At 41.2% G+C, this 14209-nt stretch overlaps 1 protein-coding gene across 2 annotated transcripts in view; it reads left to right on the top strand.

Moving 5' to 3' along the window:
• The first annotated feature begins 309 nt into the window (after positions 1–309).
• LOC129701811 (uncharacterized) overlaps positions 310–14209 on the top strand; it is a 32757-nt gene continuing 18857 nt past the window's right edge. Inside the window, exons 1-5 of one of the 2 annotated variants that reach the window (XM_055643271.1) lie at positions 310–531; positions 2121–2181; positions 5574–5702; positions 9427–9537; positions 9677–9713. In XM_055643271.1, coding sequence (XP_055499246.1) covers positions 2151–2181; positions 5574–5702; positions 9427–9537; positions 9677–9713 — 308 coding nt within the window. In that variant the 5' untranslated portion in view covers positions 310–531; positions 2121–2150. The remainder of the gene's footprint in view (positions 532–2120; positions 2182–5573; positions 5703–9426; positions 9538–9676; positions 9714–14209) is intronic. The other variant, XM_055643272.1, reaches the window with a different exon arrangement.

The raw sequence follows: 14209 nt of genomic DNA, 5'->3' as shown, positions 1-14209 counted from the left end.
ATGAAAGTAATGATGATTTTTTTTTTTGTGTTTATATTTAAATTTTTACCCTTGTGAGCATTGTCGATGAAATGAAGCATCACAGCCTGGAAATTTCTCAGAAAGGGTGCTAAGGGACAATGGCAAGTGGGCTCAAAGTGAAATAGGATAGGTTTGAAGGGATATGGACTAAACGCAGGCAGTTGAGACTAGTGTAGCTGGGACATGTTGGCCGGTACTAGCGTAGCTGGGACGTGTGGGCCGAAGGGGCTGTTTCCACGCTGTATCACTCTATGACTCTAATTGCTTTCTGTGCTCTGGTGTGGCCTCCTCCACGTTAGAGAATCAAATTATTCCTGAGTTCTATATTATTTGCAGGACTTGTACATTGCAAACTTACAGATTTTGTAACGTGGTGACAAATATTCCATGTCTCCTTGCTCTTAAGGAAATTACCTCAAATAAAAACAATTGCACAAAGAAATATTTACAAGAAAAATAAAGGAATTAAGCCCTTTTTGGAACAGAAGTCCTAGTCTTCAACAGAGGAAGGTACACTTACTTGTAAATTAGGTTAATTTCATTTTGAATAGTAACTTAAATAGTCATTGTCATTTGATTTAACTTCCTCAGTTCAAGGCTAATTTTATAGAAATGTGGTTGTTTCTGCTCTTTTTCCTGCACATTTAAAACAAAATTCTGACATTTTAAGGAAATAATACAAACAGAACTTAAATGTGGCTTGTGATAGTTGATTTTCGACAAAGCCTGTTTCAAACAAATTGTATTCCTTGTAGATTGTCTGCTTTTGTGCACCGCCAGATAAAGGCACAATAGAAATAAATCTATATAAGGGTGGTTTGTTTTTCTTGCATGGTGTGGTTTTGAATATTTAAAAACTCTAAAAATTTCAGTTTCTGTTCTAATAGCAATGTATGCATATTTCACAGTAATCGCCATGTTGGCATAAATAGTTTCAAAATAAATGGAAATATTCTTCTGAAGATTGCTCCAATCTATTACCTGTACAATATTTGTGAAATTGAGATGGTGTTCACTGACCCAGATATTAAGGGGAATGCTGCCTTTCGTTCTGATGCCTTAATACTATTTGCATTTCCAATGGTACAAGCACAATTTGTCATAGAGTAAAATTGTCAGTTATTGCTTTTCTCTGCCTTATAGACAAAAGAGAAATATTTTAAAGTAATGGTGGCACAAAGTGGAATATTCCTTTGTTTCATTTTAGTCCTAAATGTTTTGGCGTCTAAGACATTCTGATTTATATCTTGGGTAACATAAATAGGACTGTATGCCTGCAATCATACTAAATACATTTGAACGTAGTGAATATGGTGCTGAAACAGTCTGTGCAATATTAATTTGGTATCAGCTTATATCAGGAATAATACATTCAATTGCCGTTTGTATTTGGTTTTGATAAGCAAAGAGAGATCCATTTGGTGTAAGACCGATTGTGGGGAAAGTGAATAAGTATTTCAAGTTTTTTTTTGGTTAATATAGAAAGATCTTTCAAGATTAAGAGCCAGAGCCAATCAAGAGGCGTGAATTGCATTATCTTAAATTGTCAATTATTTGACACTATGTTTCAACAGCCCAAACAAAATTATGTTCCACCACAACCTTTAACCTCTTGGTCTGGCATATCCTTGCTTCACTATTGAGGTAAACCTTAGTTAAAAGAGTTGCAGCAGGTGCAGTGGGAAGCATACCTGAAATGAGATCCAAGCTTTGTGGAAGGTGCAACATTAGACTGCATGATTGTCAGAAACATTTAAAAATAGTTAAAGGTCTTAGTATTAGGATAGTTGGATACAGAGAGTCAACAACCCATAAATATTAATGTAAACAGGTTAAAATGTTGGGCCTCAACTAGCAGGATCTGCTTCATTAACTTCTCAAGGCACTTCAATCAATTTATTCTAGCTATTAAAATCTTAACTAATATTATTTTGACGTACATTTTGGCAGTATATTCATTTCCTAAAATGATATAGTTTAATTTCACTTGGATCTCTGGTAAAATCATTAATTTTATCATGGGAGAGAAATTCTACATGAACTGCAATTTTAAATGAAAGCTAGAAACTTACTGTAGCTCAATCATACATTTGTTTCAGGAATTTGCCCAAAGTAATTCCAGGTCCGCAATGTGCTCTGAACCAAAGGAAACCAGTTCAGGTAACAAAGGCATTAGAAGCTTTTCTAACCATTTAATTTAATTTTTGTAATCATCTTCTGCATTAAAGTCTTTGCTGATTATAATAATGTTACCATTGGTCACACACTATTTAACAAATGGCCACTGTTGTACATCAATGGGTCAGTACAATTTTGAAAGAAAGGCTATTGCCAATGTACATTTCTTTTAAAATATCTTATTCTGCCTTTTTTATTCTATGCATTTGTTAGCTTTAAACATTTGAGCATTTGTATCCCAACTTATATCAACAGCAATTAATTCTGATTGGAATGTGTTTTGCAGTTATTAAAAATAATCGGTATAGCCTTAAAAATATTAATTTTAGAGACATATATTGCATTCATGTTCAATCGGTTGTGATTTTTTTTAAATTTTGGAACAGTTGATTTAATTTGTGCTTGAAATTCTATGTTCCTTTCTGTTTACTCGGCTAATTTTAAGTTTCTGTGAACTAGTTTTTTTTAAATGTAAACATTTAAATGGCTTAAATGTAAATAACTCGGCATAAAATTCACCACATGTCAGAGTGAATTAATCACATTTGTAACTCTTGCTAGTTGCACCTATTTATGGGCCTTTGGGCAGGTTTAAAAACAAAATGTTTTTTTGCGCAGTTGGATACAAAGGTATATTTTGGAGTTTTTAGATGGTCCTAATTTACTTGGCAACAGACTAGTGTAACTAGCAAATGGCTCTTTAATTCCATAGTTACTTCAGTTATTTATAGTAATATTACTTGATGGGCTGGATACTCTGTTAAAAATGTTCATCATTGTAGATAATGTTTTAAGCTGTATTAATAAATTAAACCAATTTACCATTGAAAAGTACATTTTTATAGTGTGAGGAAAGAGTTAACAGGCATGGTTGATTTAGACTAGGGATAGAAAAATAACTTAGAAAGAAATAAGGCAGAAACCAGACTGCTAGTAGATTAGAAAGTAACGATATAAGAACAGAGAGAAATTCTAGATAAAAAGTAGCAGTAGAAAGACTTCAGCAGGAGATAGTAAAGAAATTAGAACGAAGGGGAAAGGGACACGAAGTCACGCTCAACTACGCATGCTTGATGAGATTACATGAATATGTACACACACCCACTATGGCAAGATGCAGATGCGATGCATGATAGGGGAGGTGTCTTTGACGTTAGGTGGGCGTACCCAGACGTTCTCGTGGGAAACAGGGCTTTATGTTATGATTGGAAGAAGCTCAATGGGGAGGGATGAGAATGTGATAATAATGAAATGGAATGTATAAAGATAGAAAGCATCTCCATCTTCGGTGTGCCTCTAGGGGACATCAGAGGAGAGGCACCTATTCTGCAGAATATGAAATTAATAAAAACACTTCTTTGTCTGAATTTGTCTCAAGAGCATTTGTGATATTTGAATCTCACAACTTGGGGGCTTGTCCGGGATCCAATACTCTAGACAGCTGACGGGAGTAGACGGACGAAGGGAAGGTGCACCCTGCTGAGTTCAGCGGTCTCAGACTCCTTGCTTGCCATCAGCTGTTTAAGCAGTAGTATCCGGACCACACAGAGACTCGGCAAAGAAGTGGGAGTAGTTGGAAATCGTGAAAAATCAATCGTGCAATTTCTGTGCACAGAACCCAGGTAGGAACAATGACTAATAAAGTACTTCCTGGGCGATTGTGGAAAGACATTGTGGTTGACGCCCTGAAGGATTCAGGGGGCTGTAAGGTACCCAGAAGGGAGGGGAAGATAAGAAGTTCTGTAGAAATTAAGACCTTGTACGGGCAAGGCAGATATGATGAACATGGTATTAAGAATATGATTATGATAAATAAGGTAATTAAACACGGTATTAAGAAAAAGGGAGGGGAAAAGACTGTGGGCCAAATCCCCGCATTCTGCCCAATAGTCCGTTGGGGCAAATGCTGGACCCTGGAGGGCAGGAAATACCCAGGGGTTGGAGAAGCCAACAATGATAAGGTATAGTCCGTTGGGACAAATGCAGAGCCGGAGGGGGCCAAAATACCCAAAGGAAAGAGAAGACAGGGGCCGGGGTGGACGAAGATCACCCGGCCAACAGGACGGGGAGTCAAAGGGCAGAAGGGGAAGATATGTTCGGTTGAAATTAGGCCCCCGAGGGAGGTACCTAGGAGAGGACCCTGAAGGGGAAGGGGGTTTGTTAAATAGCCTCCTTGAAGATCCTTTAGGTCTGACAAGAACAGTTAGATCAATTCCTTTTCACAGAAGTGAAAAACAAGTAGTAAAGATTATGTTGCAGGCAGTAGAAAAACAGCAAATAAGGAACAGAGAGAGACAGGATGATGAGGGAGTTACTCCCGAAAGTAGCAGATAAGAAGACGGCAAAGGCCGGGGACAAGAGGAGGATAGGGAGGTGAAGAACCTTCTGCTAGCATTAGAAAAGGAGGAGATAGTGTAAATCAAGGGTGTGTAGCAAAAAGGAAAGGATGGATTGTGAGGAAAGAGTTAACAGGCATGGTTGATTTAGACTAGGGATAGAAAAATAACTTAGAAAGAAATAAGGCAGAAACCAGACTGCTAGTAGATTAGAAAGTAACGATATAAGAACAGAGAGAAATTCTAGATAAAAAGTAGCAGTAGAAAGACTTCAGCAGGAGATAGTAAAGAAATTAGAACGAAGGGGAAAGGGACACGAAGTCACGCTCAACTACGCATGCTTGATGAGATTACATGAATATGTACACACACCCACTATGACAAGATGCCTAATTTAAATGCACATGCGATGCATGATAGGGGAGGTGTCTTTGACGTTAGGTGGGCGTTCCCAGACGTTCTCGTGGGAAACAGGGCTTTATGTTATGATTGGAAGAAGCTCAATGGGGAGGGATGAGAATGTGATAATAATGAAATAAAATGTATAAAGATAGAAAGCATCTCCATCTTCGGTGTGCCTCTAGGGGACATCAGAGGAGAGGCACCTATTCTGCAGAATATGAAATTAATAAAAACACTTCTTTGTCTGAATTTGTCTCAAGAGCATTTGTGATTTTTGAATCTCACATATAGCAACAGGTTTCTATCCCAATCAGCACTGGAACTGGTATCTGCTTTTTGTCCTTTAAGGTGCTCCTTCAATCCCACCTCTCTCTGACCAAGGCTTGTTATGGCCCTTATATCTTACATCAATTGGATTCTATTTAAAACAGAAAATGCTGGATCATTCAGTTGTCCAAGCGGTATTGGTGATAACGTTAATATTTTCAGTGAATGACCTTCGTCAGGCCATTTGAGTGGTCTGCTATTAAATGTGTTTGATGATTGCTGTTAAGTTGTCATTCTACCCAGGTTGAATAAAAAGGCAGCATCATTCTCATTGGAATACTAACTTTCACTTTTTTCCTCTCTTAATAGAATTGTCCACGTCTTCCGCAATTTTCCCCTCTCTCTTGCTATCGTTAGATTCAGAGCTGCTTGTGGACTCATCTACATCCACAAGAACAGATAGCTATTCGTCTATCGAATTATTCCGAGAGGCAGAAGGTATGGATAGCATTAATTCAGGATTAAATCGAATACCTTGTTCAAATTATTTTATCACGGTAGTTTGTTTGCTTGCTGCATCTTTTTTTGACATTGCAATGTTTGCTATTTTATGATTGTATTTATTTTTAGTCAAAATGCTTCAATATTAATAGCCCAATATAGGATGTCCTAAAAGTTGCAATAAACTTGCTTCTCGGTATTGACGATTTTCTTTGAGGAGACTTTGAGCATTCTTAGTTGATACTTATTTGTGAATGTAACCTGTTTCAATATTTTACTTGTAATGCATATGTCTAGAAATTCAGTAGTGCTAAGCACACGACATGGTCATGACGGCAAGCTGAACTCAACTTCATAGAAAGATATTAATTTTAAAATCTTTATATAAAGAAAGCTTTTTAATTGCATTTGAAGAAACTCAATTTGGAAAATGTATATTTGTGTAAGACTTGCCTCAGTCCCTGGTGAGGTCGTTGAGGGCAGTTCTCCTATGGAAACACTGAGTAAGTTTAGAACCATACTTCCTCACTGACTAGTAATGAACCAGCTGCTAACAAGCATGCAGAGAATTCTCAGATACAGCAGTAGTTCAGTTTAAAGATACGTCGTTGAAACATGCCCTTTGGCCCATGGAGTCTACGCTGAACAACAATCAACCCATACATTAGTTATATCCTACACTCCAGGGACAATTTACAGAGGCTGATTAACCTACAACCCTGCAAGCCTTTGGAAAGTGGGAGGAAACTGGAGCACCCGGAGAAAACCCACGTTGTCACAGGGAGAATGTAAACTCCGTACAGACAGCACCCATAGTCATAATCAAACCCGGGTCTCTGCAGCTGTGAGGCAGCAACTCTACTGGGCCAATGATGCTGTAGTCGAACATGATACTGGCCTTATAATGCATCCACTTCATTGTGCATTCACATCAATATCCCTAAAAATTAAGAGTACCTCCAAAAGAAATTTCCATTCAAAAAAAGAAAGAAAGTATCTCTAAACCAAAAGCTTTAGCAAAGATAGTTCAGCATTACCTATACCCTTAAGTAAAGGGATTGTGTTTATTTGTGGGAAAAGAGACGTTCATAAAACAAGTCAGTTTCAGTTATTTTAGATTTCAAACTAAAGCTAATCAATAAACATCATCTTAAGGCCTAATGTTGTTCTAAAGTGGAAATTTATTTAAGTGGACGTTTTACTTTAAATGAGCATAACATAAACATGCATTATCAAGCCACAATATTCTGACGTATTCATAAAAACTGCAATGTAAAGAGGTATTTAAGATTGAATCTTGTGATTAAATTTGAGCAAAATTAACAGCAGACTTGCACTGTCATATATGTACATACTTCTACACTTTCAAGAGAGAGCTAGATAGGGCTCTTAAAAATAGCGGAGTCGGGGGATATGGGGAGAAGGCAGGAACGGGGTACTGATTGGGGATGATCAGCCATGATCACATTGGATGGCGGTGTTGGCTCGATGGGCCGAATGGCCTACTCCTGCACCTATTGTCTATTGTCTACACATATTAAACAAATTAAATCAAGTTAAGTAAAGTCAAATCCCTTAATTGGTTATTAATTATACTGCTCTTAAGTTATCACTCTTCTTGCACTCACATTCAATGTAACTTCCATTTAAATTTACTATTAATTGGCGAGTTGAACATTGGGCACACAGTAATCTAACATGGGCTATCTGTCACCCAAATCGTCACTGAATTTGTGGAGCAATAAGTCAATGAATGTAGGTGTAAAATGTTCCTTCAACTCACGAATGTGTGTTAAGTAAACCAACTTTGTTTAAGATCTCAGAGAATCAACATTTAAACTCGCACACAGAGCATTGCCTGTACTAGAATTGGCAATGGGATCCCAGAGTGGATTAATGACACAGTGGAAATTTGCCTCTGTGATCTCCTGGCATGATACAAACTCTTTAAGGCTTCAATTACATTTACGTATTTGGGAAACTGTGGACATGGTTATTGTGTTCTTCCAAGGGCTGTGGTACATCAGATGTCGAAAGTGCATGTCCAGGACAGGAATGGGTATGACCAGAGTCTCCAGAAACCCAAGAGGAAAGAAAATGAAACAAGCTTGTATTAGGGAAGAATGACCCATATTAGTGGAGCCTTCTCTGGTTGGCATTCCAGCAGTAGTCTAGGTAGACTAGGCACCTTCAATATAAGATCAGATCTTCACCAACTGAGAGAGCATTCATAAGTCATAGGAGCAGAATTAGGCTTTTCGGCCCATCAAGTCTACTCTGCTATTCAATCATGGCTGACCTATCTTTTCCTCTCAACTCCATTATCCTGCCTTCTCCCCATGACACCCATACTAATCAAGAATCTATCTATCCCTGTCTTAAAAATATCCATTGACTTGGCCTTACCAGGCTTCTGTGATAATGAATTCCACAGGTTCACCAGCATTGTTCCTCTAGTCAGGTGCATGTTATTCAGGCCCCTTATAGTCGTTGTACAAAATTCCTCATAGCATCATTAATCAGTTGTAGCATACTAGACAATAGACAATAGGTGCAGGAGTAGGCCATTCGGCCCTTTGAGCCAGCACCGCCATTCAATGTGATCATCCCCAATCAGTACCCCGTTCCTGCCTTCTCCCCATATCCCCTGACTCCGCTATCTTTAGCTGTTGGCCATTGACAACGCCCAGAGGATTGTCGGCTGCCCTCTCCTTACCTTGGAGGACTTACACAGTTCCCGCTGCACCAAAAAATCCCAGAGTATCATAAAGGATATTTCCCACCCCGGACACTCCCTGTTTGAACTGTTGCCGTCAGGCAGACGGTACAGATCTACAAGGACAAGGACGAACAGACTAAAAAACAGTTTTTACCCCACTGCTATAAAAGCACTAAATGTAGCTGCCAAGGAACGCAGGGGCGAGACATACTAAGGGACTGCGGTACACTGTGAAATCGACAGAAGGATGGAGGGTTGGGTGTTTATGCGTGATATTTTCGTGATATTTATTTTATTTGTTTATCTTTTAATATTTTACCTTGTATGTATCGTTAGCTTCTAGAAATGTTTGAATGGTGCACTGACTGGCATTTTTAAATTTTGTTGTACATGGTTCATGTTACAATGACAATAAAGAAACTATTCTAAACTTCTATTCTATTCTGTTGTCGGGCAATGGAACCTTCCTATCACCATCTAGAGAGTGGTCCTGACCTCTCATCTATCTTATTGGAGAACCTCGAACTATCTTTGATCAGACTATATCCTGTATCTGTACGCTGTGGATGATTGTAATCTTATGAATTGTAGTCATGTATAGTCTTTCCGCTGACAGGAGAGCGCACAACAGAATGCTGTACCTCGGTACACATAACAAAACACTAAACTAAAATAGCGTTTGACATTACATTTTTTTAAATAAGTTGTGATATTAGTAAGAGTGAGGTAAGAGCATAGTCACATTTTCATTTCTTTGACTGCTCTATGGCCAATACTTAAAAGCAAAACTGATTGTGGATCAGAACATAGAATAAGTGATTGCTGTACTACATATTTTGTTCCTAACAATTTTGTACCTAACTAGAACATTAATTTCCATCAGTGACTCTAAACTCATTATATTATTAATTTGATTTTTAATCCATCTGTATAAAAAGTAGAAGTTCTATTTACAAATCCCTACAATCTAGTCCAGTAACATAATATCATTCCAACTTTTAGAGCTTAAAGATGATGGCTGGTTCCATTGCAAGAATTCTACTCTTCTGGACAATAGTAAAGCTGCAAACATTGATGTCATTGCCCAGCCTTCAAATGTCTCCGAAATTATAGGTAATATGTTAATTTATGTTAAACTATTTGTAAATATAAGTAAGATGAGCAAACCCTTTAACCCATAAAAAAGAATGCTTGTATTATTGTTCTCCTCCAGAAAGTTGCTTTGTTGAAATAAGTTTATTTTGTATTTCAGAACATACTGAAAATATTAGAAGAGAAAGAAGCTTCAAGTGAGCATTTTGTTACTTAAAACAACTGTGAAGTTATGTTGATAGTGTCACTACAAACAAATCCAAAATTCCCATAACAAATGATGCCTTTTAATAAATTTAGTGAGCTTAATGGTGTTCAGAAAAACCTGCAGAAAACAGATGCAGTACCATCGGTCTGAGTAAGTGACAACCTGGGACATTTTGTAAGTGGAGTACAGACTACTCATCCCCCACCGTAAGAGAAGCAACTAATTGGGGTACAAATTATTACAAAGGAAAAGCAGATAATAAGGGTTAAGGGAAATAATTATTGGAAAATATAATCTTCATATGCATACGTTAAATCAAATTGGTTGATGTAATTTCAAGGATTAATTCAAGGGATGTATTCAGGACTCTTGTTGGATGCTTTGAGATGGAACCAAATAAGGACCAGACTGTCTTAGACCTCCTCATGTACAATAAGACAGGTTAATTATTAATCTTACTCGAAGGGATGCAGTAGAGACAAGGGTTCACAATATTCTAGAATTTTGTATGCAGTTCATGAAACACAGAGGTCAGGTGCTGCAGTCTTGAACTTAAAACCACTTCAGGTAATGTTGAGGGCTGCGATGGCTTTGGTACATTGGGAGAACATATTAGAACCTGTGTCTTTAGTTTAAAGATACAATGCGGAAACAGGCCCTTCAGCCCACCGGGCCCGTGCTGACCAGCGATCCCCGTACACTTACACTATCCTACATGCACTATGGACAATTTTTACATTTACCAAGCCAATTAACCTTCAAACCTGTACGTCTTTGGAGTGTGGGAGGAAACCGAGGATCTTGGAGAAAACCCACGCAGGTCACGGGGAGAACGTACAAACTCCGTACAGACAGCACCCGTAGTCAGGATCGAACCCGGGTCTCCAGCGCTGCATTCGCAGTAAGGCAGCAACTCTACCGCTATGCCACCGATATTTAAAGAAATATTTCACAATTCTCAAGGAATTTAATTTTCATTGAGAACACTAGTGATGCTTCCACCAGTGGGAGAGTCTCGGACAAGAGGTCATAGCCTCAGAATTAAAGGACAGCCTTTTATGAAAGAGATTTAGGAAGGAACCACATCTGCGCCTTCCTCCCTCGCAACATGGACCCGCTACAGTTCACATACCGTCCAAACAGATCCACGGACGATGCGGTCTCACAGGTCTTGCACACCGCTCTCTGTCACCTTGACAGCCAGAAAAGGGGCTATGTGAGGATGCTGTTCATTGACTTCAGTTCAGCCTTCAATACGATAGTCCCCACCAGACTTGCTGAGAAGCTGCTGGAACTGGGGCTTAACACTCCCCTGTGTGCCTGGGTCATGGACTTGCTCACAGACAGGCCTCAGGTCAAGATGGGAGGAAATACATCGAACACCCTCACCCTGAACACAGGATCCCCCCAGGGTTACATCCTCAGGCCCCTACTGTACTCCCTGTACACACATGACTGTGGCCAGGTTCAGCTCCAACTCTATAATCAAGTTTGTTGATGACACTGTGGTGGTGGGCCTGATCTCCAATAACAATGAGAGGGCCTACCGGGAGTAGGTGGCTGATCTGGCACTCTGGTGTCAGGACAACAGCTTCCTCTTGAATGTTATAAAAACTAAGGAGCTGATTGTGGACTTTAGAAAGGTACAACATCCGAGGACGTATACGCCGTTGGAGATAACTGGGGCTACTGTGGACAGGGTGAGCTGCTTTAAATATCTGGGAGTCCACATCACAGAGGATCCAGGCCACTATCTCTAGCACCATCACTGACTTCATCCACTCCGGCTCCCTGCCCCCCCCAAGCCTCCAGCCTCATTGTTCCCCAGCCCCGCACGTCCCGATTTTACCTTCTCCCCAAAATCCACAAATCTGACTGTCCTGGTATTGTCTCTGCCTGTTTGTGCCCTACCAAACTTATTTCCACATACCTTGACTCCATCCTATCCCCCCCTGGTTAAATCCCTCCCTACCTATGCTCAAGACACCTCAGACACAACCCGTCATCTCAGGGCATTCCATTCTCTATGCCTCCATCCCCTCATCTTCACCATGGACGTCCTGTCACTCTACGCCTTCATCCCCCACCAGGATGGTCTCAAAGCCCTCCGGTTCTTCCTCAACCGGTGAATCAACCTATACCCGTCCACTGATACTCTCCTCTGCCTTACGGAGTTGGCCCTTACCCTCAATAACTTCTCGTTTGACTCCTCCCATTTCCTCCAAATACAAGGCGTAGCTATGGGCACGTGCATGGGCTCCAGCTATGCCTGCCTCTTTGTCAGGTACATCGAACAATCCTTGTTCGAGGCGTACCAGGGCCCAATGCCCGACCTCTACCTCCGCTACATCGACGATTGCTTTGGTGCTACCTCCTGCACCCACACACACCTAACTGACTTCATCCACTTCACCACTAACTTCCATCCGGCACTCAAATACACCTGAACCATTTCCGACACTTCCCTGCTATTTCTTGACCTCACTATCTCCATCCAGGTGATAGACTTCTGACCGACATCCACTATAAACCCACTGACTCCAATGGCTATCTTGATTACTCTTCTTCCCACCCTGCTTCCTGTAAGGACTCCATCCCCTACTCCCAATTCCTCCGTCTACGCCGCATCTGCTCCCAGGATGAGGTGTTTCACACCAGGGTATCGGAAATGTCCTCATTCTTCAGGAAACGGGGGTTCCCCTCCCGTACTATAGATGAGGCTCTTACCAGGGTCTCTTCCATACCCCATAACACTGCTCTCTCTCCCCATCCCCCCCCCCACTTGTAACAAGGGCAGAGTTCCCCTAGTCCTCACCTTTCACCCCGCTAACCGTCAAATACAACAAATAGTCCTCCGTCATTTTCTCCACCTACAATGTGACCCCCCCCACTCGCCACATCTTCCCATCTCCTCCCCCCCTGTCAGCTTTCCGCAAAGACCGCTCCCTCCGTAACTCCCTGGTCAATTCCTCCATGCCCTCCCGCACCACCCCATCCCCGGGCACTTTCCCTTGCAACCGCAAGAGATGCTACACTTGTCGCTCTACCTCCCCTCTCGACTCCATTCAAGGACCCAAGCAGTCGTTCCAGGTGCGACAGAGGTTCACCTGCATCTCCTCCAACCTCATCTATTGCATCCGCTGCTCTGAATGTCAGCGGATCTACATCGGTGAGACCAAGCGTAGGCTTGGCGATCGATTCGCCGAACACCTCCGCTCGGTCCGCATTAACCAACCTGATCTCCCAGTGGCTCAGCATTTCAACTCCCCCTCTCATTCCGAATTCAACTTCTCTGTCCTGGGCCTCCTCCATGGCCAGAGTGAGCACCACCGGATATTGGAGGAGCAGCACCTCGTATTCCGTTTGGGTAGTCTGCACCCCAGCGGCATAAACATTGAATTCTCCAATTTCCGGTAGCCGTTGCTGTCTCCTCCCCTTCTCAGCTCTCCCTCAGCCATCGGGCTCCTCCTCTTCCTTTTTCCTTTCTTCACCCCACCCTACACCAGTCTGAAGAAGGGTTTTGGCCCGAAATGTTGCCTATTTCCTTCGCTCCATAGATGCTGCTGCACCCGATGAGTTTCTCCAGCACTTGTGTCTACCTTCTTAATCACAGAGGATCTGACATGGACATCATACGCTGCCGCATTGGTGAGTAAGGCAAGGCAGCACCTTTACCACCTCAGGCAGCTGAGGAAATTCAGAGTCGCCCTGAGGATCCTTCAGTGCTGCTACTCAGGGGCTGTAGAAAGCACCTTGTCCGGCAACATCACAACCTGGTTTGGAAACTTCTCTGCCCAGGATAAGAAGGCTCTGCAGAGAGTAGTGCGTTCGGCCAAACGCACTTTGGGAACTACATTCGCCCCTCTGCAGGAACTATACACCAGGAGGTGCAGATCCAGAGCCAGCAACATAATGAAGGACCCCTACAACCCCAGCAACGGACTATTCCAGCTGCTATGGTCAGCCAAACGCCTCCATTGTCATGCTGTGAAAACAGAGAGGATGAGACAAAGTTTCTTCCCTCAGTGACTCATTTACTGTACCAATTTATTGTTGTGTGGTGTCTTTTTAAAATTTCTGTTTTATTTTATTTTTCTAATTTTCTGTTCTGTATTTTTTTGTACAATCCGCAGGCATTGCCACATTCATTTTACTGCACATCTTGTATGTGTATGTGACAAATAAACTTGACTTGACTTGAGGAGGAATTTTTTTAGTCAGAGGGTGATGAATCTGTGGAATTCATTGCCACATAAGGATGCGGAGGGAAGGTCAGTGGATATATTTAAGGCAGAGATAGGTAGATTTGTGATTAGTATGGGTGTCAGAGGTTATGGGGTTAAGGCAGGAGAATGGGGTTAGGAGGGAGAGATAGATCAGCCTTGAATGAATGGCGAAGTAGACGATGGGCTGAATGGCCTAATTCTACTCCTAACACTTACGAACTTATGAATATTAACAACTGCAATAAAGTATCATCATCAA

This window comes from Leucoraja erinacea, chromosome 11 (assembly GCF_028641065.1).
Source record: "Leucoraja erinacea ecotype New England chromosome 11, Leri_hhj_1, whole genome shotgun sequence".
Taxonomy (NCBI): domain Eukaryota; kingdom Metazoa; phylum Chordata; class Chondrichthyes; order Rajiformes; family Rajidae; genus Leucoraja; species Leucoraja erinaceus.
The sequence above is the reverse complement of the archived record's forward strand: the minus strand, read 5'-3'. Positions and strand labels throughout refer to the sequence as shown.